Source organism: Mobula hypostoma, chromosome 2 (genome assembly GCF_963921235.1).
Source record: "Mobula hypostoma chromosome 2, sMobHyp1.1, whole genome shotgun sequence".
NCBI classification, from domain to species: Eukaryota; Metazoa; Chordata; class Chondrichthyes; order Myliobatiformes; family Myliobatidae; genus Mobula; species Mobula hypostoma.
Window position 1 is genome coordinate 12,657,548 of NC_086098.1, and position 25,282 is coordinate 12,682,829.

At 44.4% G+C, this 25,282-nt stretch overlaps 1 protein-coding gene across 1 annotated transcript in view; it reads left to right on the forward strand.

Annotated features, from left to right (window-relative positions):
- The window catches only part of frk (fyn-related Src family tyrosine kinase), a 149,366-nt gene that overhangs the window by 101,932 nt on the left and 22,152 nt on the right, over positions 1–25,282 (forward strand). Inside the window, exons 2-5 of the mRNA XM_063033634.1 lie at positions 5,232–5,353; positions 15,204–15,367; positions 19,512–19,680; positions 23,885–24,043. Of these exons, the coding sequence (XP_062889704.1) occupies positions 5,232–5,353; positions 15,204–15,367; positions 19,512–19,680; positions 23,885–24,043 (614 nt within the window). The remainder of the gene's footprint in view (positions 1–5,231; positions 5,354–15,203; positions 15,368–19,511; positions 19,681–23,884; positions 24,044–25,282) is intronic.

Below are 25,282 nucleotides of genomic sequence, written 5' to 3' on the forward strand. Positions count from 1 at the left end.
TGTCCTTATTTCATATAAATATTCAGATCTCTCCATTTCATAAGGAACACTGTATTTCCTTAACATTTTCCCTTAATGTTAAATTTTAATAGTCATAGTCACAGTCATAGTCATACTTTATTGATCCCGGGCGAAACTGGTTTTCGTTACAGTTGCACCATAAATAATTAAATAGTAATAAAACCATAAATAGTTAAATAGTAATATGTAAATTATGCCAGGAAATAAGTCCAGGACCAGCCTATTGGCTCAGGGTGTCTGACCCTCCAAGGGAGGAGTTGTAAAGTTTGATGGCCACAGGCAGGAATGACTTCTATGACGCTCTGTGTTGCATCTCGGTGGAATGAGTCTCTGGCTGAATGTACTCCTGTGCCCAACCAGTACATTATGTAGTGGATGGGAGACATTGTCCAAGATGGCATGCAACTTGGACAGCTTCCCCTTTTCAGACACCACAGTGAGAGAGTCCAGTTCCATCCCCACAACATCACTGGCCTTATGAATGAGTTTGTTGATTCTGTTGGTGTCTGCTACCCTCAACCTGCTGCCCCAGCACACAACAGCAAACATGATTGCACTGGTCACCACAGACTCGTAGAACATCTTCAGCATCATCCGGCAGATGTTAAAGGACCTCAGTCTCTTCAGGAAATAGAGTCGGCTCTGACCCTTGTAGACAGCCTCAGTGTTCTTTGACCAGTCCAGTTTATTGTCAATTCGTATTCCCAGGTATTTGTAATCCTCCATCATGTCCACACTGACCTCCTGGATGGAAACAGGGGTCACCGGTGCCTTAGCTCTCCTCAGGTCTACTACCAGCTCCTTAGTCTTTTTCACATTAAGCTGTAGATAATTCTGCTCACACCATGTGACAAAGTTTCCTACCGTAGCCCTGTACTCAGCCTCATCTCCCTTGCTGATGCATCCAACTATGGCAGAGTCATCAGAAAACTTCTGATATTTTAATATTAGAAATTAGTTTTATTGTGTGACTTGCTACCCTTTCAAAGGCAATAATGTGGTTTCCACAATGGACACCTGAAACTTTGACAAACTTCTATTGACCCACAGCGGGGCGTATCCTGACTGGTTGCATCGTGGCCTGGTATGGAAATACCAAAGGCCAGGAAAGGCAATGCTTCTAGAAGGTGGTGTACATAGCCCAGTCCATCACAGGCAAAACCCTCCCCACCTGAGAGCACCTCTACAAGGATCGATGCCACAAGAAAGAAGCATTTATCCACAAGGATGATGCCCACCATCCAGAGCATGCTGTCTTCTTGCTGCTGCTGTTGGGCAGGAGTCTTAAGTTTCACGCCACCAGTATCAAGAACAGTTATTACCCCTCAACCATCAGGCTCCTGAATCAGCATGGGTAACTTTACTCACCTCAATGCTGAACTGATTCCATGACCTACTGACTCAATTTCATAAACTCTATAACATGACCTCAGCATTATTTATTTATTTATTTTAATTTGCACAATTTACGAGGATGATTCCTGGAATGCAGGGGCTAACATATGAGGAGCGTCTGTCGGCTCTTGGATTGTATTCATTAGAGTACAGAAGAATGAGAGGGGATCTCATAGAAACGTTTCGAATGTTGAAAGGGTTGGACAGAGTAGATGTGGAAAGATTGTTTCCCTTGGTGGGTGAGTCCAGGACAAGAGGCCATAGTCTTAGAATTAGAGGGTACCCAGTTAAAACAGAGATGAGGAGAAATTTTTTTAGCCAGCGGGTCATGGATTTGTGGAATTCGTTGCCACATATGGCTGTGGAGGCCCGATCATTGAGGGTGTTTAAGGAGGAGACTGACAGTTATCTAATTAGTCAGGGTATCAAGGGATATGGGGAAAAAGCCGGAAATTGGAACTAGATGGGTGAACAGTTTAGCTCATGGGGGAGCTGCAGAGCAGACTCGATGGGCCGAATGGCCTACTTCTGCTCCTTTGTCTTGTGATCTTGTTTTCTTTTGCACATTGGTTGGTGGTCAGTTTTTATTGATGTATAAATACAAAATGCTGGGGGATCTCAGCCTGCCAGGCAGCATCAATGGAAAAGAGTAAACAGTTCACGTTTCGGGCCGAGACCCTTCACCAGAACTGGAAAAAGAGATAAATCAGATTAAGAAGGTGGGTGGGGGAGGAGGGGAAGAAGTACAAGGCGGTAGGTGATAGGTGAAACTGGGAGGGGGAAGGGTGAAGTAAAGAGCTGGAATGTTGATTGGTGAAAGAGAAGAATATTATCATGTATTGCATTGAACTGCTGCTGCTAAGTTAACAAATTTCTCAGCACATGCTGGAGATAATAACCTGATTCTGATTTCAATAAAGGGTGGGAGAAGGGGAATCTAATAGAGGGTAGAAGATCATGGAAGAAAGGCAGGGTGGAGGAGTACAGGTGGGAGGTGAGGGGCAGGTAAGGAGATAAATTGAGAGAGGGAAATGGCAATGGGGGAATGGTGAAGGAGAGCGCAATTACCAGAATTTCGAGAATTCGATGTTCAATTTATGTATAATTTCATACATTCTATTGTTTTTAAAATTTTTTCCTGTAAATACCTGCAAGGAAATTAATCTCAGGGTGATATATGGTGACATATACGTATTTTGATAATAAATTTACTTTGACTTCACTGTGCGATGAGGCCACACTCAGGTTGGAGGAGCAACACCTTATATTTCGTCTGGGTAGCCACTAATCGGATTGCATGAACTTCGATTTCTCGAACTTCTGGTAATTGCCCCACTCCATTTCACCACTTCCCATTCCAGTGGCTTTAGTCTAGGGGGAAGACAGTCTCCAACCCCACCAAACTTGTGAAATCTCGTTTGTGTGGATGCTGCATGATGTGTTACCCTGTTACAAATCCGCACCACAAAATATCAGACAGTACACCATATGAAATTAAATGATTGAGCTTTATAATTTTTAATTTGACTATAGGGTTAGTAAAGAAAACAAAAAGGGCCCATTTTAATGAAACAGTCTGATGTGCACTATTTTCTGCCCATCGATTTCCTCTGAGCGTCGTCGACTCCTGGACCCTCACTTCAAGTCCACTCCGTCTTGTGGTTTACGAGCTTTCGCTTCTTATGTCTTCTCTCTTCATCTCTAGCTGACGAAAAGATCATGACTACCTCCTCTCGGGCACACAAGAAAGAAAAAAACACTCCCCTCATTGGACGCCGCACATTCCAAAGCCCCCGTTATCTCTAGTCATAACCCAAACACCACTGCGGCAGAGAAACCATTACATTAGCAGTGAAACCTTTCCAGGGCATTACACTTGTTTATCTCTTTTTCCTATCTCCTTATCTGCCCAACACTTCCCTCTGGAGCTCTTTCTCCTATCCTTTCTTCCATGATCTTCTACCCTTTCCTATCAGATTCCCCCTCCTCCAGCCTTTTATCGCTTTCACCAATCAACTTCCCAGCTCTTTACTTCACTCCTTCCCCCTCACCTAGTTTCACCTCTCACCCACCACCCTGTATTTCTCCACTCTTAACCCAACCTTCTTTCCCTGACCTCATCTTTTTTTCCAGTCTTGATGAAGAGTCTTACAATATCATAATAGAATCAATGAAAGACCACCCAACTAGGCAACCAGAGTGCAAAAGACAACAGACTGTGCAAATACAAAAGAAGAATTTTTTTTTAGGCATCCATTAGTCTCATGAGACCATGGATTTGCGCCTTGGAAGGTTTCCAAGGCGCAGGCCTGGGCAAGGTTGTATGGAAGACCAGCAGTTGCCCATGCTGCAAGTCTCTCCTCTCCACGACACCAATGTTGTCCAAGGGAAGGGCGTTAGGACCCATACAGCTTGGCACCAGTGTCGTCGCAGAGCAATGTGCGATTAAGTGCCTTGCTCAAGGGCACAACACGCTGCCTCGGCTGGGGCTCGAACTCACGACCTTCAGGTCGCTAGTCCAATGCCTTAACCACTTGGCCACGTGCTTATATATAAAAAATATATAAGCAACAAATATTGAGAATATGAGATGGAGAGTTCTTGAAAGTGAGTCATTTGTTTGTGGGAAGATTTCAGTGATGGGGCAAGTAAAGTTATCCCCTTTGATTAAACAGCCTGATGGTTGATGGGTAGTAACTGTTCCTGAACCTGGTGGTGTGAGCCCTTATAGACAGTGGCAGGAATTCTGCCCTGATTGCTGACTGTTAGCACTGCAAAGTGTTGTGCTAACTGCTACATAACTGTGTCATTCCATACGTCACAAAGACATGCTGGGAAATTAATTGGTGATGGTGATCCCCTATAGTGTAAGTGAGGGGCAAATGGATCCAAGGGGAATTACTTGGCCTGTGTAAGATTAAAGTAGCAGCAAGGGGAATGGGGCTCATAGATTTGCTTTGCTGGGAGGCAGAATTGTCCCGAAGGGCTGACATATACAAACAATAATTAATGCAGAATGGATTTGGTGCAGCCTATGTTAAACTGAAAAGAAGACTTTGCTCAGATAGAAGAATATCAGCTCGGTAGTGAATGGTCACAGAGATGGTGTTGTACAGAATGCATATGAAAGTCGACTTTATGCCTATGAGCTGCTATATGCCTATAAAAAGCAAGAATTTAATGAGGAATTGGTCAAACCACATTTGGACTATTGTCAGCAGTTCCAGGCCCCACATCTAAGAAAGGATGTGCCAGCACTGGAAAGGGTCCAGAGGAGGTTAACGACAATGATCGTTGAATGAAAGGGCTAATGTATGGTTTTGGGCCTGTACTTGTTGGAGTTTAGGAGAATGAAGGTGGATCTCGTTGAAACCTATTGAATGTTGAAAGGCCGAGATAGAGTGGATGTGAAGAGGATGTTTTCTATAACGGGCGAGTCTAGGACTAGAGGGCACATCATCAGAATGAAAAGACGTCCCTTTTGGACAGCGATGAAGAGGAATTTCTTGAGCCAGAGGTTAGTAAATCTGTGGAAGCCAGGTTAATAGATATATTGAAAGGCCGTTTGTCAGTTGATGAGTAAGGACTTCACAGTTAGCCTCTCAGAAGGTGGGACAATAATTCATTGGTTGATAATATAATGAGGGAAGGCAGGAATGTTGGGACGAAAACTTTACTGAAGTAAAAGCTCCTTTTTCTGTGCGGTTTGTCACTCAGCTGATTTTCTGGACAGCACAAGGAAGAGAAAATTGGCAATGTCATGTTGCTTACCAGTCCAGAGTTCCTACTTAAGCATTCTTATCATTTCATTACAGATGGTTCTTCGGAGGGATAAAGCGTGCTGATGCAGAGAAACAGCTGATGATGGTGGGAAACAGTCCTGGCTCCTTCCTTGTCCGAGAGAGTGAAAGCAAACTTGGTGACTACTCTCTCTCAGGTATCATTGTTATCCTTTATAAAATATTTTTGTCCTTTGTGGATCTAAACGAGTCTTGTGATAGAGTTATAGAGCACAGCAGCATAGATGCTGGAAATCCAGAGCAGCACACACAAAATGCTGGAGGAACTCTGCATCTATGAAGGGGAATAAACAGTTGATGTTTCGGTATGAGAGTCATCATCTGTCCCGATGAAGGGTCTTGGCCTGAAACATTGACTGTTTATTCCCCTCAATAGATGCTGCCTGACCTGCTGAGCTCCTCCAGCATTTTGTTTGTATTTCCCATGCATTTTAGACATGCTAATGTTTGCTGGCAGGGGTTACAGAAGCCTGAAGTCCTAGAACACCAGGTTCAGGAACAGCTACTTTCTACAACCATCAGGTTCTTGTCGAGATCCTATCGTGTACCTTTCGCTAGGTCTCATAACAAAGAACCAAAAAAAACACAGAATCGATCTGTTCAAAAGCATGTTTATTACTTGCAAGGAGAAACATCTCCATTCCTCAATGGATGGCAGGCACTGCTGTTTTACAGCTTACAAAGTTTTTTTAAATACAACTTTTCTTGGTTGTTATCTGTTCTGGGAGTCAGCTCCTCCACCTAGCAGCTGCAGTATTCAAGGCCACGCAATGTACCAACCTTCCCTTAGTTATACAATGAACAATGATCAGAACATTACATGCCTTCTGTCACATACACTCTCAGCATATAGCACAGAACTCTGGGATTATACAGATTCCATTTTGTTACATTACAAGGTTAAATAGATAAAAAATCTCAAAGTTTTGAATGTATATCCACAACCCTAACTGTACCTCAGTAACAGAACAATACAGACTACCTTTTGCAAGATCATGGACCTGTTTCAGATTGTGTCTGTTCACAGTAAACTCTTGTTTCTTGTGCGGTCATTTTTCTCTCACTCTTCACTGTCTATAAAATTTTATGTTGTGTGCAGTCTGTATCTATGTACCTGTGATGTTGCTGAATCAAGTTTTTCCCTGTATCTGTACCTCGCCATACATGTCTACATGACGATGAACTCGACTTCAGTTGACACAAACAAAATGCTGGAAGAGCTCAGTAGATCAGGCAGCACCTGTGGAAAAGAATAAACAGTCGATATTTTGGGCCAAACCCTTCTTCAAGATTGAGAAGGAAGGAGGAAGATGCTAGAATAAAAAGGAGGGGGGAGGGGAAAGAAGCTATCTAGAAGGTGATAGGTGAAGCCAGGTGGGTGGGAAAGGTTAAGGGCTAGAGAAGAAAGAATCTGATAGGACAGGAGAGTGGACTATAGGAGAAAGGGAATGAGGAGGGGATCAAGGGGGAAATAGTAGGCAGGTGGGAAGTAAGAGGTTAGAGTGGAGAACAGAGGAAGGGGGAGGAATTTGTTTACCAGAAGAAGAAATCGATTTTCATGCCATTGAGTTGGAGGTTACCCAGTCGACCATCATATTGGAGGGTAACCAGACTTCAGTTCACTTGGACAATCTATGTTCCGTGCCTGTTCTGGTATCTGTCCCCCACTTTTCCTTCGCTACATCGACAACTGCATTGGCACTGCTTCCTGCACGCATGCTGAGCTCGTTGACTTTATTAACTTTGCCTCCAACTTTCACCCTGCCCTCAAGTTTACCTGGTCCATTTCCAACACCTCCCTCCCCTTTCTAGATCTTTCTGTCTCTGTCTCTGGAGACAGCTTATCTACTGATGTCTACTATAAGTCTACTGACTTCCACAGCTATCTGGACTATTCCTCTTCTCACCCTGTCTCTTGCAAAAATGCCATCCCCTTCTCGCAATTCCTCCGTCTCCGCCGCATCTGCTCTCAGGATGAGGCTTTTCATTCTAGGACGAGGGAGATGTCCTCCTTTTTTAAAGAAAGGGGCTTCCCTTCCTCCACCATCAACTCTGCTCTCAAACGCATCTCCCCCATTTCATGCACATCTGCTCTCACTCCATCCTCCCGCCACCCCACTAGGAATAGGGTTCCCCTGGTCCTCACCTACCACCCCACCAGCCTCCGGGTCCAACATATTATTCTCCGTAACTTCCACCACCTCCAACGGGATCCCACCACTAAGCACATCTTTCCCTCCCCCGCCCCTCCGCTTTCCGCAGGGATCGCTTCCTACGCGACTCCCTTGTCCATTCGTCCCCCCCATCCCTCCCCACTGATCTCCCTCCTGGCACTTATCCTTGTAAGCAGAACAAGTGCTACACATGCCCTTACACTTCCTCCCTTACCACCATTCAGGGCCCCAGACAGTCCTTCCAGGTGAGGCAACACTTCACCTGTGAGTCGACTGGGGTGATATACTGCGTCCGGTGCTCCTGATGTGGCCTTCTATATATTGGCGAGACCCAATGCAGACTGGGAGACCGCTTTGCTGAACACCTACGCTCTGTCCGCCAGAGAAAGCAGAATCTCCCTGTGGCTACACATTTTAATTCCACATCCCATTCTGACATGTCTATCCACGGCCTCCTCTACTGTGAAGATGAAGCCACACTCAGGTTGGAGGAACAACACCTTATATTCCGTCTGGGTAGCCTCCAACCTGGTGGCATGAACACTGACTTCTCTAACTTCCGCTAATGCCCCACCTCCCCCTCGTACCCCATCCGTTATTTATTTATATACACACATTCTTTCTCTCACTCTCCTTTTTCTCCCTGTGTCCCTCTGATTATACCCCTTGCCCATCCTCTGGGTTCCCTCCCCCCCACCTTGTCTTTCTTCCCGGACCTCCTGTCCCATGATCCTCTCATTTCCCTTTTGCCAATCACCTGTCCAGCTCTTGGCTCCATCCCTCCCCCTCCTGTCTTCTCCTATCATTTTGGATCTCCCCCTCCGCCTCCCACTTTCAAATCCCTTACTCACTCTTCCTTCAGTTAGTCCTGACGAAGGGTCTCGGCCTGAAACGTCGACTGTACCTCTTCCTAGAGATGCTGCCTGGCCTGCTGCGTTCACCAGCACCTTTGATGTGTGTTGCTTCAGTTCACTTGGACTATTTTTGTATATAGGCAGTAGAAGTCCAATTGTTTGGAAATAAAACCTTGCCTGTTGTTTCATGGCTAGGTGTGTCTGTACCCACACCACCCCCCCCCCCTCTTCTGGCACTCCTTCTCTGCCACCTGTCCCACACTCTTTCCACGCCACTCCCCCCTCACCATTCCCAACATCCTTTTATCCCTCCAGATTTACAAACCTAATCTCCACTCCACTCCACTGACAAATACAGTACTGTGCAAAAGTCTCAGACACACACACACACACACACACATATATATAGTATAGCTAGGGTGCCTAAGACTTTTGCATGGTACTGTAGTGGTTTTGGGTATTAAACTGTACTGCTGCTGCAAGCAGCAAGTTTTCATGGCCTATGAACGATGATAAACCTGATTCTGATATGGTCTATTGTGGATGGAGAGTGGGAAGGGTGCAGGGAGAGGGGAATCTTTGTTGGCAAAAGGGGAAGGGAGAAGGGAAGCCAATTGTTTGGAATCAAATGATCTTGCCTGTTGTCTCAGGGCTGGGTGCGTCTGCACCTGTGCCACACCCCCTGCTTCTTCTCTGCCACCTGTCCAATACCCCTCTTGTGGCACTCCACCCTCGCCAGTCCCAACATCCTTTGCTCCTGCCAGATTTACAGACTCTTTCTTCACTCCACATTGACAAATACAGGCCTGTGCAAAAGTGCTGGGCACCTCACTGTTATAGCATGCCCACAACTTACTAACTGTAACCCGTACATCTTCAGACTGTGTGGGTTTCCTCCCACATTCTGAAGACGTGCGGGTCAGTAAATTGAGAGCATGCTATGTTGGCACCGGAAGTAGGGCAACACTTCAGGCTGCCTCTGGAACAACCTTGGTCTGTGTTGTTACTGGTGCAAACTGTGCCATTTATTATTTCGATGTTTCGGTGTACATATGACAAGTAAAGCAAATCTTATTTACATCTAAGCTACGGTTGTATAGGATGGTGTGAGCATTATGGAGTGATGTTCTGCAGCATGTGGTGTCTGGAATGAAGTTGTTTGCCTTGATGATTTCAATTTGTAATGAAGCATTCCCTAACAGCAGTTCTCCTATTTGTTGCTGGAGTCTGCTGCAACCCAAAATCAGTTTTGGGACAAATTGCAGGTCTGTTAAAGCACATACACTATGCATTTCAAAGGAGAAATCAGTACATCAGGCATTTCAGAAGTTTTCCAGATGTTCCTCCACACTCTCACGTCTGTCTCCATCAAATCAGAATTGTGCACGGTCCCCTACTTGACAGATAACAGACAGCATCACCGAAGTGGCCGCGCGTGCTGCCGTTGTGCCGCCATCTTCTCCCCCCTCCCAGGAGGAATTACTGGAGAACCTAAATTGTATAGGGCCTTAGTGAGACTGTATCTGGAATACTAGATTCAGTTTCGGTCTCTTTGCCTAGGAAAGGGTGTATTTAGCATAGAAGGAAAGCAGGAAAGATTAACTAGACTAGCTTCAATGCTGGTAGGTTTGCTCTTTGAGGAGAGATTGAGTGGACTTTAGAAAGATAAGGGGAAATCTTATCGAAACCTACATAAAAAATTTGACAGGCTAGTTGGTGTGGCACAACGATTTACAGTACCAACAACTCGGATTCAATTCTCACCACTGCCTGTAAGAAGTTCGTACCTTCTCCCTGTGACTGTGTGGGTTTCCTCCAGATGCTCCAAAGACATACTGGTTGGTAGGTTAATTGGTCATTGTAAATTGTCCGGTGATTAGGCTAGGATTAAATCGGGGGATTGCTCTGTGATGCAGTTTGAAGGGCTGGTGTGGCTATACATCAATGAATAAATAAATAGATGTCAGGAGTATGCCAGGAAGAAGTATGAGGAGTCTAGAACCAGGAGCTCAGTTTAATAATAGGGGATAGACAATTTAAGACCAAAGTAAGAAGAAATATCTTCACTCAGAGGATGATGAACCTTTGTATTCCTTTACCCTGGAAGGCTGTCAATATGAATCAGAATCAGAATCAGGTTTATTATTGTTGATGCATGTTGTGAACTTGGTCGTTTTGTGACAGCAGGACATTGCAAGACACAAAAAAAAAAATTTCTTCAGATAAATAAATGAGAAGTGCAAAGGAGGAATGGTGAGGTAGCGTTCATGGACCATTCAGAAATCTGATGGTAGAGGGGAAGAAGCTGTTCCTACAGCATTGAATGTGGGTCTTCAGGCTCCAGTACCTCCCCCCACCCCCCGATGGTAGTACTGAGATGAGGGCTCTCATTACTAAGAAGAAGGGGAGTTTGTGGTTTCTCTTTGAATAGGTTCCATGTTTTGTGGCTGTATGTGAGGAAGACAAATCGCAGGGTTGTGTTCTGCATACATATTTTGATAACAAATGTACTTTGAATCTTTGCTCATCCAGAGCAGAGATTAATAGAATTTTGGTAATCATGGGAACCTTGAGATTCATTTTCTTGCAAGCATTTACAGAAAATACAATAGAATTTACAAAAAAAACTATAGATAAACGACTGACAAACAACCGATGTGCCAAAGAAGACTAACTGTGGAAATATAAAGCAAATAATATTGAGAGCATGAATTGCAGAATCCTTGAAAGTGAGTCTGTGGATAATAATTACAAGCTAGTTCACACTTCTGTTATGTTGCATTTTATCAATTGCTGTAAATCTATGGTCTCTGAAGACAATTTTTCCTTACTTTTTTTTAGTTTTTCTCTCAGAATCTTTCACAGGACTAAATTGCTCAGTCAAAACCTTCTCTGCTCTACAGGGCACAACCTAATTTTCTTCCTTCTACCTTCTGGAGGTCTCTTGCTGCAGGATTACTCTGGTAAACCTTTTCTACATCCATGCAGAGTCTTGATCTGCTTCAATATAATACGATGGCCAAAACTGACTCCAGTTCTCCAACTAGTCTCTAACTTGTGGAGTATGAAGGTTAGCAATCTTCCTTGCTTTTCTATTTTTCCCTCTTCTTTATAAAGCCAAAGATTCTGTCTGCTTTTTCAATTTCTGTCATTGTCAAAAGACTTTCGTCTGCTCGCTCTCTAGTCTCTGTGTTCCTGCATCCCCTTCGAAAATGAACCGTTTAGTTCAAATCATCTCTTCCCATTTCTTTTTCTGAAATGCATCACGGCCTCTAGACTCTTTATCTTGTGAGGTACTTTCTCTGATGTGCGGCATCGTAGCGAACTGCAGGAACTGTGGCTGGCCCCTCAATCATAATCCTTTTGCCCAAGTTCTCATTCACTAGGTCATTGTGCTTTAACCCATTAAAAGTTCAAAGTATGTATATATCACCATACACTACCCTGAGATTCATTATCTTATGGGCATTCACAGTAGAGCAAAGGAATACAACATAATCAACAAAAAACTACATACAAGCAAAGAATGACAAGTAACGAATATGTAAAAGAAATTAAATTTTGCAAATATTAATTAATTAATTAAAAATCAGTTAATTAATATTGAGAACATGAGTTGTAGAGTCCTTGAAAGTTAGCTCATTGGTTGTGGAACCAGTTTATTGTTGAGCTGAGTGAAGTTAACCCTTTTGGTTCAGGAGCCTGGTGGTCAAAGGATAATAATTGTTCCTGAACCTGGTGGTATGGGACCTAAAGCTCCTGTACCTCCTTCTGAATGGTAGCGGTGAGACCCTGAACTCCTTCTACACCACTTACAGGAAGGATGTGGATACTATAGAAAGAGTGCAGAGGAGATTTACAAGGATGTTGCCTGGATTGGAGAGCATGCCTTATGAAAATAAGTTGAGAGTGAACTTGGCCTTTTCTCCTTGGAGCGACAGAGGACGAGAGGTGGCCTGATAGAGGTGTATAAGATGATGAGAGGCATTGATCGTGTGGATAGCCAGAGGTTTTTTCCCAGGGCTGAAATGGCTAACATGAGGAGGCACAGTTTTATGGCGATTGGAAGGAGGTCCAAGGGGAATGTCAGAGGTAAGTTTTTCACACAGAGAGTGGTAGGTGTATGGAAGGCACTGCCAGTGAAGGTGATAGAGGCGGATACAATAGGGTCTTTTAAGAGGCTCTTTGATAAGTACATGAGGTCTCAAGAGAGGAGAAGAGAAGCTGAAGTTCGCTGCTGAAGAAAAGCGCACTCGTCGGAAAAACAGCACCAAGACAACACTGGAGGACAGCGCCTTCAAGTGCAGCTGCTGCAGCCAAGACTGTCACTCTCGTGTGGGCCTCTACAGCCACAACAGATGCTGCTCTAACACAGACTGAAGCAAGACTTTCCAGGCGCAGATCCGTGGTCTCGCGAGACTAACGGATGCCACAAAGATAAGTACATAGAGCTTAGAAAAATAGACGGCTATGGGTGAGGGAAATTCTAGGCAGTTTCTGGAGTGGGTTACTTGGTCGGCACAACATTGTAGTCCAAAGGGCCTGTAATGTGATGTATATTGCTATGTTCTATGTTCTATGTTTATGTTGGGCTTCACCCAGTGGTTGGAGAATGCTGAGGACTGGAATTAGAATTAGAATTGCAGTGGTCCAATGTACCAAGAATGAGTGAAAAGCTTGTCTTGCATACTGTGCCCTGAGGTAGAACAAGGCCACGTGCTGTTGATGCAAGGCTTTACAGCTCTGGCTGTAAGATCAGGGTTTGATTCCTGCAGCTGTCTGTAAGCAGTTTGTATGTTCTCCCCATGTGGATATCTTCTGTGTGCTCTGGTTTCCTCTCACAATAAGCTCTCATGGTTAGGGTTAGTAAGTTATCAGCATGCTATGTTAATGCCGGAAACGTGGTGATACTTACAAGCTGCCCAGCACAACCTTTGCTGATTTGATTTGACGCAAATGACATATTTCACTGCATGCTTTGATGTACGTGTGACAATTAAAGGTAATCTAATTACAACATGTGGGCATGTGGCCAAGTGGTTAAGGCATTGGACTAGCGACCTGAAGGTTGTGAGTTCGAGCCCCAGCCGAGGCAATGTGCTGTGTCCTTGAGCAAGGCACTTAACCACACATTGCTCTGCGATGACACTGGTGTCAAGCTGTATGGGTCCTAATGCCCTTCCCTTGGACAACATTGGTGTCGTGGAGAGGGGAGACTTGCAGCATGGGCAACTGCTGGTCTTCCAAACAACTTTGCCCAGGCCTGCGCCCTGGAGAGTGAAGACTTTCCAGGCACAGATCCATGGTCTCGCAAGACTAAAGGGTGCCTTTATATTTATATTTAATTATAATACATTAATAATGCAGAATAAAGTTTAACAGCTACAGGGATTGCAGATAAACAAAAGTGTGAGAGCATAACAGGGTCAAGAATCCAGCATATTGTATTAGAGAATCATTGAATAGTCTCATAACAGCAGGTTAGAAGTTGTCCTTAAACCTGGTGGCATGCTCTTTCAGGCTTTTGTATCTTCTGCCCAATGAAAGAAGGGAGAATGAAGAATGCCTGAGGTGTGTAGGGTCTTTGATTATGCTGGCTGCTTTACTGAGGCAGGGAGAAGTATAAACAGAGTCCGTGGAGGGGAGGCTGGTTCCTGTGATGTGCCGAGCTGTGTCCACAACTCTCTCCAGTTTCTTGTGAACACAGGCAGAGCAGCTGCCACACACACCAAGCCATTAAGCATCCAGATGTTTTCTGTGGTGCATAAATAAAAATTGTAAGGACTGGTGGGGACGTGCCAAATTTCTTTAGCCTCAGGAAGGAAGAGGAGGCATTGGTGAGCTTTCTTGGCTGTGACATCTCTGTGGTTTGACCAGGACAGGCTGATGGTGATGGTCACTTCCAGGAACTTGAAGGTCTCAACCCACTCAACCTCACCATAAGGTGATGGGTTGGGAATGATGAGGAACTAGAAGCTGGTGATGGTCATTGCGGGCAGAGTGCAGTTGACCTTCTCATCTGTGAAAGTTTAGATCTGCTGTAGTTCCATCTCTTTCATTTTGTTGTTGTTCAAACTATCTGCCTGCGGAAACCGTTTGAATAAAGTATATGCAACATACATCAAAGTTGCTGGTGAACGCAGCAGGCCAAGCAGCATCTATAGGAAGAGGCGCAGTCGACGTTTCAGGCCGAGACCCTTCGTCAGGACTAACTGAAGGAAGAGTGAGTAAGGGATTTGAAAGCTGGAGGGGGAGGGGGAGATGCAAAATGATAGGAGAAGACAGGAGGGGGAGGGATAGAGCCGAGAGCTGGACAGGTGATAGGCAAAAGAGGATACGAGAGGATCATGGGACAGGAGGGCCCAGGGAGAAAGATGAAGCCACACTCAGGTTGGAGGAACAACACCTTATATTCCGTCTGGGTAGCCTCCAACCTGATGGCATGAACATTGACTTCTCTAACTTCCGCTAGGCCCCACCTCCCCCTCGTACCCCATCTGTTACTCATTTTTATGCACACATTCTTTCTCTCACTCTCCTTTTTCTCCCTCTGTCCCTCTGAATATACCTCTTGCCCATCCTCTGGGTCACCCTCCCCCATCTTTCTTCCCGGACCTCCTGTCCCATGATCCTCTCGTATCCCCTTCTGCCTATCACCTGTCCAGCTCTCGGCTCCATCCCTCCCCCTCCTGTCTTCTCCTATCATTTTGCATCTCCCCCTCCCCCTCCAGCTTTCAAATCCCTTACTCACTCTTCCTTCAGTTAGTCCTGACGAAGGGTCTCGGCCTGAAACGTCGACTGCGCCTCTTCCTATAGATGCTGCTTGGCCTGCTGCGTTCACCAGCAACTTTGATGTATGTTGCTTGAATTTCCAGCATCTGCAGAATTCCTGTTGTTTATGAATAAAGTATATTGTGCATTTTGCTTTATTTATTTCCAATTTCATATGTAATTTGCAGTTCGTGATGGGGACATAGTGAAACATTATAAAATCAGGAAGTTGGACGAGGGAGGTTTTTTTATTGCACGAAGAGCAACATTTCAAACGCTGGCTGAGCTGGTCAACAACTACATGATGAACCAAGACGGCTTGTGTACCAAACTTAAGGCTCCATGCAGGAAGGTGAGATAAATGTTTAAATTTACTAAATGAAGTATTGAATCATTTATTCATTTTTAATGATCAAAACTCAATAGTAATGACCTCCAAGAGGACCACAAATTTGCTGTAGGATTTGGAGGCTTGCGTGCCTCTATGACTGGAGTCAGGTCCTTGTACTTTGACTTTTGGTAGGGATATCCATGCCAAACAGGCCAAAGATAGAGGCCAGACTAAGAGTGGTCCTCCAAGTTCGGGGAGTTTCTTTAGCCAGAGAGTGGTGAATCTGTGGAATTCATTGCCATAGGCAGCTGTGGAGGCCAAGTCTTAATGTATATTTAAGGAAGAGGTTGATAGTTTCTTGATTAATCAGGTCACAAAGGGTTATGGGGAGAAAGCAGGCGATTGGGGCTGAGAGGAAAATTGGATCAGCCATGATGAAATGACAGAGCAGACTCAATGGGCCAAATGGCCTAATTCTGCTCCTAGATCTTCTGGTCTTATGGTCTTATACATACTTTGATGAGAAGTGTACTTTGAATCTTTGACTCATCCACCTTTGTAAAATGTGTCGGAGCAAATCAAAAGGCCACATGGAGTCGGTGTTTGAAATAATGGGTGATTTATTAAACAAATCTGACACTCACCAGAGCAGTCAATGTTGATCTACCTGAGCACAAATTGGGCACAGCTTTAACATTTTCATTTGACGAGATTGCCAATAAAATTACATTTTTGATAACAGAATGATGGTGACAGGAAGACTTAAGCAGACTAGGTCTTTGGTTACAGGATAAAATAATTTCAACAGTTCTAACAGCAAATCAGTATTTTCAATTACAACAATGCAAAGTTCAAAGTAAAATTATTATCAAACTATGTATATGTTACCATGTACTACCTTGAGATTTATTTTCCTGCAGGCATTGACAGTAAAATGGCATGGCATGATAGTGTAGTGGTTAGCACAGCACCTTACAGTACCAGCAACAAGGGTTCAATTCCCGCCACTGCCTGTAAGGAGTTTGTATGTTCTCCCCGTGACCGTCTGGGTTTCCTCCGGTTACTCCAGTTCCCTCCCACAGTCCAAAGATGTACTGGTTGGCAGGTTAGTTGCCCTGTGATTGGGCTAGATTTAAATCGGGGGATTGCCAAGTGGCTCAAAGAACTGGAAGGGCCTATTCTGTGCTGTATCTCAATAAATAAAAACAAATTAAAAAACCAAAGAAATACTGTACAACAGCATCAAAGAACAACTACACACAAAGAAAGATTGATGACGCACATTATAGCATTATTAATGAAGTTCTTGAAACTTGGGTGTCGTTGCCGCTGCATTCCATCTCTCTGCTTTGAGGCTTTGTCTGCGTTTCCCTGTGACCACATTAGCACGATCCACATCCTGATTTATTAGTTACTAGCCCTCACTATCCTTTCCACTGCAATATATGGGAAGAGAGAAGAGCCCACCAGGAAACCAGGGGCTTGGACTTGTGCAACACACATCAAAGTTGCTGGTGAACGCAGCAGGCCAGGCAGCATCTCTAGAAAGAGGTACAGTCAACATTTCGGGCCAAGACCCTTCATCAGGACTAACTGAAAGAAGAGATAGTAAGAGATTTGAAAATGGGAGGGGGAGGGGGAGATCCAAAATGATAGGAGAAGACAGGAGGGGGAGGGATGGAGCCAAGAGCTGGACAGGTGATTGGCAAAAGGGATATGAGAGGATCATGGGGCAGGAGGCCCAGGCAGAAGGAAAAGACTCTCACAGCTATCTGGACTATTCCTCTTCTCACCCTGTCTCTTGCAAAAATGCCATCCCCTTCTCGCAATTCTTCTGTCTCCGCCGCATCTGCTCTCAGGATAATGCTTTTCATTCCAGGATGAGGGAGATGTCCTCCTTTTTTAAAGAAAGGGGCTTCCCTTCCTTCACCATCAACTCTGCTCGCAAACGCATCTCCCCCATTTCACGCACATCTGCTCTCACTCCATCCTCCCGCCACCCCACTAGGAATAGGGTTCCCCTGGTCCTCAGCTACCACCCCACCAGCCTCCGGGTCCAACATATTATTCTCCGTAACTTCCCCCTTTTCCTTCTCCCTGGGCCTCCTGTCCCATGATTCTCTCATAACCCTTTTGCCAATCACCTGTCCAGCTCTTGGCTCCATCCCTCCCCCTCCTGCCTTCCCCTATCATTTTGGATGTCCCCCTCCCCCTCCCACTTTCAAATCTCTTACTAGCTCTTCCTTCAGTTAGTCCTGACGAAGGGTCTCTGCCCGAAACGTCAACTGTACCTCTTCCTAGAGATGCTGCCTGGCCTGCTGCGCTCACCAGCAACTTTGACGTGTGTTGCTTGAATTTCCAGCATCTGCAGAATTCCTCGGGCTTGTACTTGTGATCCAGGCTGACAATGAAGTTCACGCTAAAGAGAGGCTACAATTCCGGCGCTGACTTCTTTGAGGTATAGAATGTTCAACAAAGGCAGCACCGCCTTGTGTGACACCACTCAACGATGATTGCCAGCTTTCACCCAGTGACCTGGTCTATTCTTGCCTCCCAGGTGGCATCACCTGAAAGAAATAGATTACTGTCTACCTCACCAATAGTCTTCTGTGAACTCGCAACAGAAAATACTGACTAGATGCCAAAAGTGCTCCAATGGTGAAGTCGTAGCAGGCATTATGAATAATGAATGTATATGCAAATATTTTCCATTTCTCCTTTTGATGTGATGACCTTGACTACCTGTGGGTAATGTTAATTCCTGAGGATGTGGACTAAGAGACATGCATGCAAAGAACCAGGAACAGGAATCGCTGCATTGCAGCTGCATGTTGCTCAGCACAGCAGCCAGGCGTGTGGTTTTTCTCAGAAAATGATGAATTATGCTCATGCTGCTTTGGGTGGTATGGTACAGAATCCAGCGCCTATGAAACGTTGCTTCGCACCGCATGGGATCACGGGAGCTGAGCTCGAGGATGTGGCTTTTGTTTGCTCATGGCAGAGACAAGCTGATGTGACAGCTGCACTGAAGTAGCATTACGCTGTCCTGCCACCACTGTCTCTAAGGAGTTTTTATGTTCTCCCCGTGACTGAGTGAGTTTTCTCTGGGTGTCAGAGAATCATAGAGTCATAGAGAAACAGTCCCTTCAACCCATCTAGTCCATGCCAAAACCATTTAAACTGCCTACTCCCACTGGGACCGTAGCCCTCCATAACCCTACCATTGATGTACCTATACATTGAAATCGAGCTCGAATGCACCACTTGCACTGGTAGCTCATTCCTCACTCTGACGACCCCAAGAGTGCAGAAGTTTCCCCTCTTGTTCCTCTTAAACTTTTCACCTTTTACCCTTAACCCATGATCTCCAGTTTCCTCCCACATTCCAAAACATGCAGTTTTTTTTAGATTATGAGAACACTCAGTCCTCTTTTATTGTCATTTAGAAATGCATACATGCATTAAGAAATGATACAATGTTTCTCCGGAGTGATATCACAGAAAATAGGACAAACCAAAGACTAACACTGACAGAACCACATAATTATAACATATAGTTACAGCAGTGCAAAGCAATACCATAATTTGATGAAGAACAAACCATGGGCACGGTAAAAAAAGTCTCAAAAGTCCCCGAGTCGATTGACTCCCGAGTCCCCGATAGCAGGCGGCAAAAGGGGAGAAGCTCCCTGCCATAAACCTCCAGGCACCGTCAACTTGCCGATGCCTTGGAAGCAGCCGACCACAGCCGACACTGAGTCCGTCCGTCCGAAAACTTCGAGCCTCCGACCAGCCCCTCCGATACAGCCTTCCGAGCGCCATCCTCTGCCGAGCGCCTTTGACCTCGCCCCGGCCATTGAAACAAGCAAAGCCGAGGATTCGGGGCCTTCTGCTCCGGAGATTCTGGTTACCACACAGTAGCAGCGGCAGTTTAGTAGGTTAATTGGTGTTATTGGGTGGCACAGGTTCACTGGGCCTGAAGGGCTTGTTACTGTGCTGTATCTTTAAATAAAAAGAATAAAATTAATGACAGGTTGCTCTCATAGATTTCATACAATGAAGCCTTGTGGGTGTCATTTACAATCCTCATAAATTAAAGGATTCTATTCACTGGCTCCTTGTATGCTGTTGAAAGTTCAAAATATGTCTCTTTTTAAACCATCAGGCAGAAACACCAGATACGGTTGGATTGTCTTACGATACTGTGGATCAATGGGAAATCCCTCGTAGCTCTCTGAAACTGGTAAAGAAATTGGGTGCTGGAACATTTGGAGAAGTGTGGCAAGGAGTTTGGAATGACAGAACCCCAGTTGCCATAAAAACACTAAAGACCGGTATGATCACTCATTTGATAACTCATTCCCGCTGCTGTCTGTAAAGAGTAAGTCAGTGATGTTTTTAAAGGCGGGCTGATCAGAAACTAATTATTACTAAAGCAGATATTGGCTTAGAAATGCTTCCATGTGAAAGCACTGGGTAGGGTTCTAGAGGCTTTGATATTTTTGATATATTGTGTTCAGTTCTGGTCATTCCACTACCGGAAGGACATGGAAACTTTGGGAAGGGTACAGGAGTGGTTTAGCAACATGCTGCCTGGATTAGAGGGTATGAGCTATCAGGAGAGGTCAGAGAAGCATGGTTTGTTTTTTTTTCTGGAGGATTGCAGGTTGAGGGGAGACCCAACAGAGCTTTTAAAAAAGGATGAGAGTCTATTAAGCAGGGTAGACAGTCGGGATCTTTTCCCCAGGTTAGAAATATTGAACACCAGAGGACATGCTTTTAAGGGGAGAGGGGAAAAGCTTAAAGGAGACGTGCAGGGTGAGTTTTTCAACATAGACGAGGTGCCTTGAATAGACCGTCAGGGGCAGTGGTGGAAGCCATTTAAGAAGCCATTTGATAGACGCAAGAATATGCAAGGAATGGGGGTATATGGATGAAGAGATTTAGTTTAAATTGGCATTGTGAGCTGAAGGGGCTGTTCCTGTGCTGTATGGTTCTGTCTCCCATTACGCCACATCCCTATGGGCTTTGCACTTGCAAATGGTTGCAAGGGGGATTTTTTTAAGGGTGGGGTGGGGGAATTGAGAGGGAGCTATGCAAGTGACATAGTAGGAGGTTGAGGGGATGACTTTTGGGGAGAAATTTGCGTAAAATATCAAATCGAGTCCCAAGGCACAGTGAGGAAATCAACCAGGAGCCAGGCTGAGAAAAGAAGACTTGTGGAGGGAGGTAGACATGGCAGTAAATGTAAGGAGGAATGAGGGGGTTTATTAACGATTAAAGTCTTTAAGAAGGGGGTGTAAGTTGAGGATAACATCCTCAACAGTGAATTAGGTAAGGGTGGTCCTTTGATTAATGCCAAAATTGCACCTTGAATCAATGTTCTATTGAATTTATAAAGTTGGAGTGCATGCTCAGTGTGTTCCACTAGTACACACTCAGAGGTCACCTTAATTAGTTACAGGAATGGAACCTGTTGCTGCTGTAGCCCGTCCACTTCAAGGTTCGATGTGTTGTGCATTCAGAGATGCTCTTCTGCACATTGTGTTGTAACGCGTGGTTCTTTGAGTGACTGTCACTTTCTTGTCAGCTTGAATCAGTCTGGCCATCCTTCCCTGACCTCTCTGATTAGCAAGGCGTTCTCGCCTGCAGAACTGCCACTCACTGGATGCCTTCTGTCTTTCTCATCATTCTCTGTAAACTCCTGTCATGCATGAAAATCCCAGGAGATCAGCAGTTTCTGAGATACTCAAACCACCCCATCTGGCACCAACAATCATTCCATGATTAAAGTCACTCAGATCACATTTCTTCCCCATTCTGATGTTGGTCTGAACAATGACTGAGCCTCTTGGCCATGTCTACATGTTTTTAGGCATTGAGTTGCTGCCACATGATTGGCTAATTAGATATTTGCATTAACGAGCAGGTGTACTTAATAAAGTGACCTCCAAAGTGTGCCTATTCTGTGTTGGTTTGGTTTTTGTGCATGAGGAGGGATTTGGTGGTTGATGTACCTGCTCTGTAATTGTTTGTTTATTTTCAGGGAGGTGGGATTTGGGGATTCATGATTGTACTGCCTTTTTTTTCCCTTTTCTTTCTTGGTCTCATAGCTACCTAGAGAATTGAAGAATTTCAGAGTTGTATGATAATAAATGACCCTTTGAACCTTTGAACTAAGTGTATACAGTACAATGTGCAAATTTCATAGGTGTATATGGTGATAGAGAGAGAGAGAGAGAATTTTGTACAGTACTGTAGTAATTTTATACATTGCACTGTACTTCAACCACAAAAAAATTCATAACATATGTGAGTGATGATAAACCTGATTCTGATAAAGGTCTCTATTGTAGACTGAGAGTGGGAAGGGGGCAGGGAGAGGGGAATTATAGTTGGGAAAGGGGAACGGAGAGAGAAGGGAGCGGGAAGCACCAGAGGGACATTCTGTAATGGTCAATAAACCAATTGTTTGGGTTCAAATGATCTTGCCTGGTATCTCCGGACTGGGTGTGCCTGCACCTGCACCATCCCCTGCCCCCGCCCTGGCACTCCTTCTCTGCCACCTTTCGCACACCCCTCTGATGGCGCTCCAACCTCGCCGTTCCCAACATCCTTTGCTCCCGCCAGGTTTACAAACAGGCTCTCCACTCCATGTTGACAAATACAGTACTGTGCAAAAAGTCTTAGGCACCCTAGCTGTACTTTTGTGCAAAGTACTTTGTACCTTGCATTCATTAATCATAAACACAAGAGGTTCTTCAGAATCTGGAAATCCAGACAACACACACAAAGCACTGGAGGAACTCAGCAGGTCAGACAGCATCTATGGAAATGAATAAACTGTAGACATTTCAGGCCAAGGCTCTTAATCGGAACTGAAAAGGAAGGGGGAAGATGCCAGATTTAAAATGTGGGGAGGAGGGATGGAGGACAAGCTAGAAGGTGATAGGTGAAGCCAGGTGGGTGGGAAAGGCAAAGGGCTGGCAAAGGATGCTAATAAGAGAGGAGAGTGGACAATGGGAGAAGGGGAAGAAGGAGGGGTACCAGGGGGAGATGGTAGGCAGACGTGGAGAATAGGTGAGAGGCCAGAGTGTGGAATAGAAGAAGAGGGAAGGGGAGGGGGAAAAGAAAAAAAGAAAAAGAACAAAAATATTTCAGAAGGAGAAAATAATATGCTTCCCATCATGTTAGAGGTTACTTGGACAGAATATGAGGTGCATTAATTAATCTTGTCTTCACTTATTCTACCAAATCTAAAATAGCTTGCTCCCTGGGTGGTTCCCTATCATTTTACTCTAAGAAATTATTCTGAATAGACTCTGTGAATAGGATAATTATAATCACACACTATTATTGAGTAACTTTCTTAAAAATCCCCATTATTTCTTGATTTATAAAGAAATACAATAGAATCAATGAAAAACTGCACAAAAAGACTACACAAGCAACCAATATGACAAAAAAGACAATCTGCGGAAATAAAAAAACCCATAAATAAATAGATAGTAAATACAGAGAACATGAATTGTAGAGTCCTTGAAAGTGAGTCAGTAGGTCGTGGGATCAGTTCAGAGTTGAGGTGAGTGAAGTTATCTACACTGATGGTTGAAGGGTAATAACTGTTCCTGAACCTGGTAGTGTGGGACCTAAGGCTCCTCCACCTCCTGCCCAATGGCAGCAGCAAGAAGAGAGCACGGCCTGGAATGTGGGAGGCTTTAATGATGGATGCTGCTTTCTTGTGGCAGCGCTCTCTGTAGATGTGCTCAATGGTGGGGAGGGTTTTTCCTGTGATAGATCGGGCTGTATCCACCACTTTTTGTAGGCCTATCTGTTCTTGGGCTCTAAGAAATAACTCTGTAAATTTGAGAATTAAAATTACCTATTACTATTGCAATAACTTTCTCACCAACACCCATTATTTCTTGATTTATATCCCGTTTTACAGTGTAGGCGAAGTCAGGTGGGTGGGAAAGATAAAGAGCCCGAAGCATTGACTGTTTACTCGGTAAAGGAAGCCAATCTTAGGTGGAGAGACTTTACTGATTTATTAGGATCTTGATGAGCAGACATGCAGTATAGTGTAAGTCATTAGAAATCGTCACGCACAAGCAAACCTATTCCTTCCTTCCATGGAGATCCCTTTTCATCTCCACTTGACTTAATCGTTTTAGAAGGAGCAGAGATCAGAATTGGAAATTAATGATCTGGAAGTTCAGGGGCTCGGTGGGATGTTTGTGTTCAGCATTTTGCTTGTTGCAAGCAGAATTTCTATCCCAGAATATTCAGTTTTTATAACAGGACACCACCAGAAAGCATGGTCCTGAATCAATGTTCAATATAACATGATCGGCCTGGAATAGTGATGAGTACTGTGATTGAACCTACTATCAATGCACAGGGACTGAAAATCTTTGGCTGACCAAGTAATGTCACTAATTACTTAGGTACGGATGATAATCTCCCTGTTAGATTTTATTGTGGATCCTGCTGGGTAAGAGTGAGTGAACAGAATTTGTTTGCTGTGTCCATTTTTAGGAATGATGGCCAAAGAGGACTTCCTAAGGGAGGCACAAATAATGAAGTCACTGAGACATCCCAAGCTAATTCAGCTGTATGCTGTGTGCACCGTCGAAGAGCCAATTTACATTATCACTGAATTAATGAAAAATGGGAGCTTGCTTGATCATTTACACAGTAAGTATGGTGTCTTTTTAGAACCTACCAGGTGCTGGTACAATCTGAAACGATGTTATATACTTTGCTATTAACTCCAAAGGGGAAGGAAATGTAGGAAGTGAGCATTTGCTAAGGATCCCTGTGAAATTAATCTGAGATTGTGCTCATCCAGATGGTTACCTCTGAAGAGGAATCGGCTTCTGTTTGATTTTATGGTGAGCCTATCCCTGGGTGATTTAGATCTTATCATAAAGATGACAAAGCTTTTACGCATTGAGATGTAATGCAAATGTAACTATATTTTTGATGCTTGTGAAAGTAATCTAAGGCATTTAAACTTATAGTGACTGAAAGGCTGATACTTTTTGTACCTTTTAAGAGGGTTTAAAGTCAAATTTATTATCAAGGTATGTACATATACATAATTTGTATGTATATTTTGTATCTTTGTGTATTTTATACATATGTATACATATTAATTAGGTGGCATGTGTGTTGGCACATGGCCAAGTGGTTAAGGCGTTCGTCTAGTGATCTGAAGGTCGCTAGTTCTATGTCCTTGAGAAAGGCACTTAACTACACATTGCTCTGCGACGAAGCTGGTGCCAAGCTGTATCGGCCCTAGTGCCCTTCCCTTGGACAACATCAGTGGCGAGGAGAGGGGAGACTTGCAGCATGGGCAATGGCCAGTCTTCCATACAACCTTGCCCAGGCCTGCACCCTGGAAATCTTCCAAGGCGCAAATCCATGGTCTCACGAGACTAATGGATGCCTATCAATTAGGTGGCGGGGTTGAGATATGTTTGTACTAAAGGTGCTTCTTCCCTCCGCTAGCCTGCAGGTCACCCTTGGGCAAGGTGTAGCACCTACTTAGCCACCAATCAGGGTCACATAAAGTCATGGGAGCAGGTGGTGGATGGTTGTATGAGCAGCTGGTGCATATCACAAGTCCTGGTTATGCGACCACTGACACCAGGCAGACAATCTCTAAAGAGAATTGATAATGGTTGGGGTCACCCATTTTGTAAGGACACTGCCCAGAAGAAGGCAATGGATGCGACATGGCAGATGATGATGATGATGATGACATATATAAAATATGCATAACATTCCTATGTTTTCATCACCTACCTACAGGAAAGATGCTTGAATGAATGCAGAGAAATTTACAAGGATGTTGCCAGACCTGTGTTATAGAGAAAGGTTGAATAGGTTAGGACTGTATTACCAGTCCTAGAGATAGTAGAATGAGAGGAG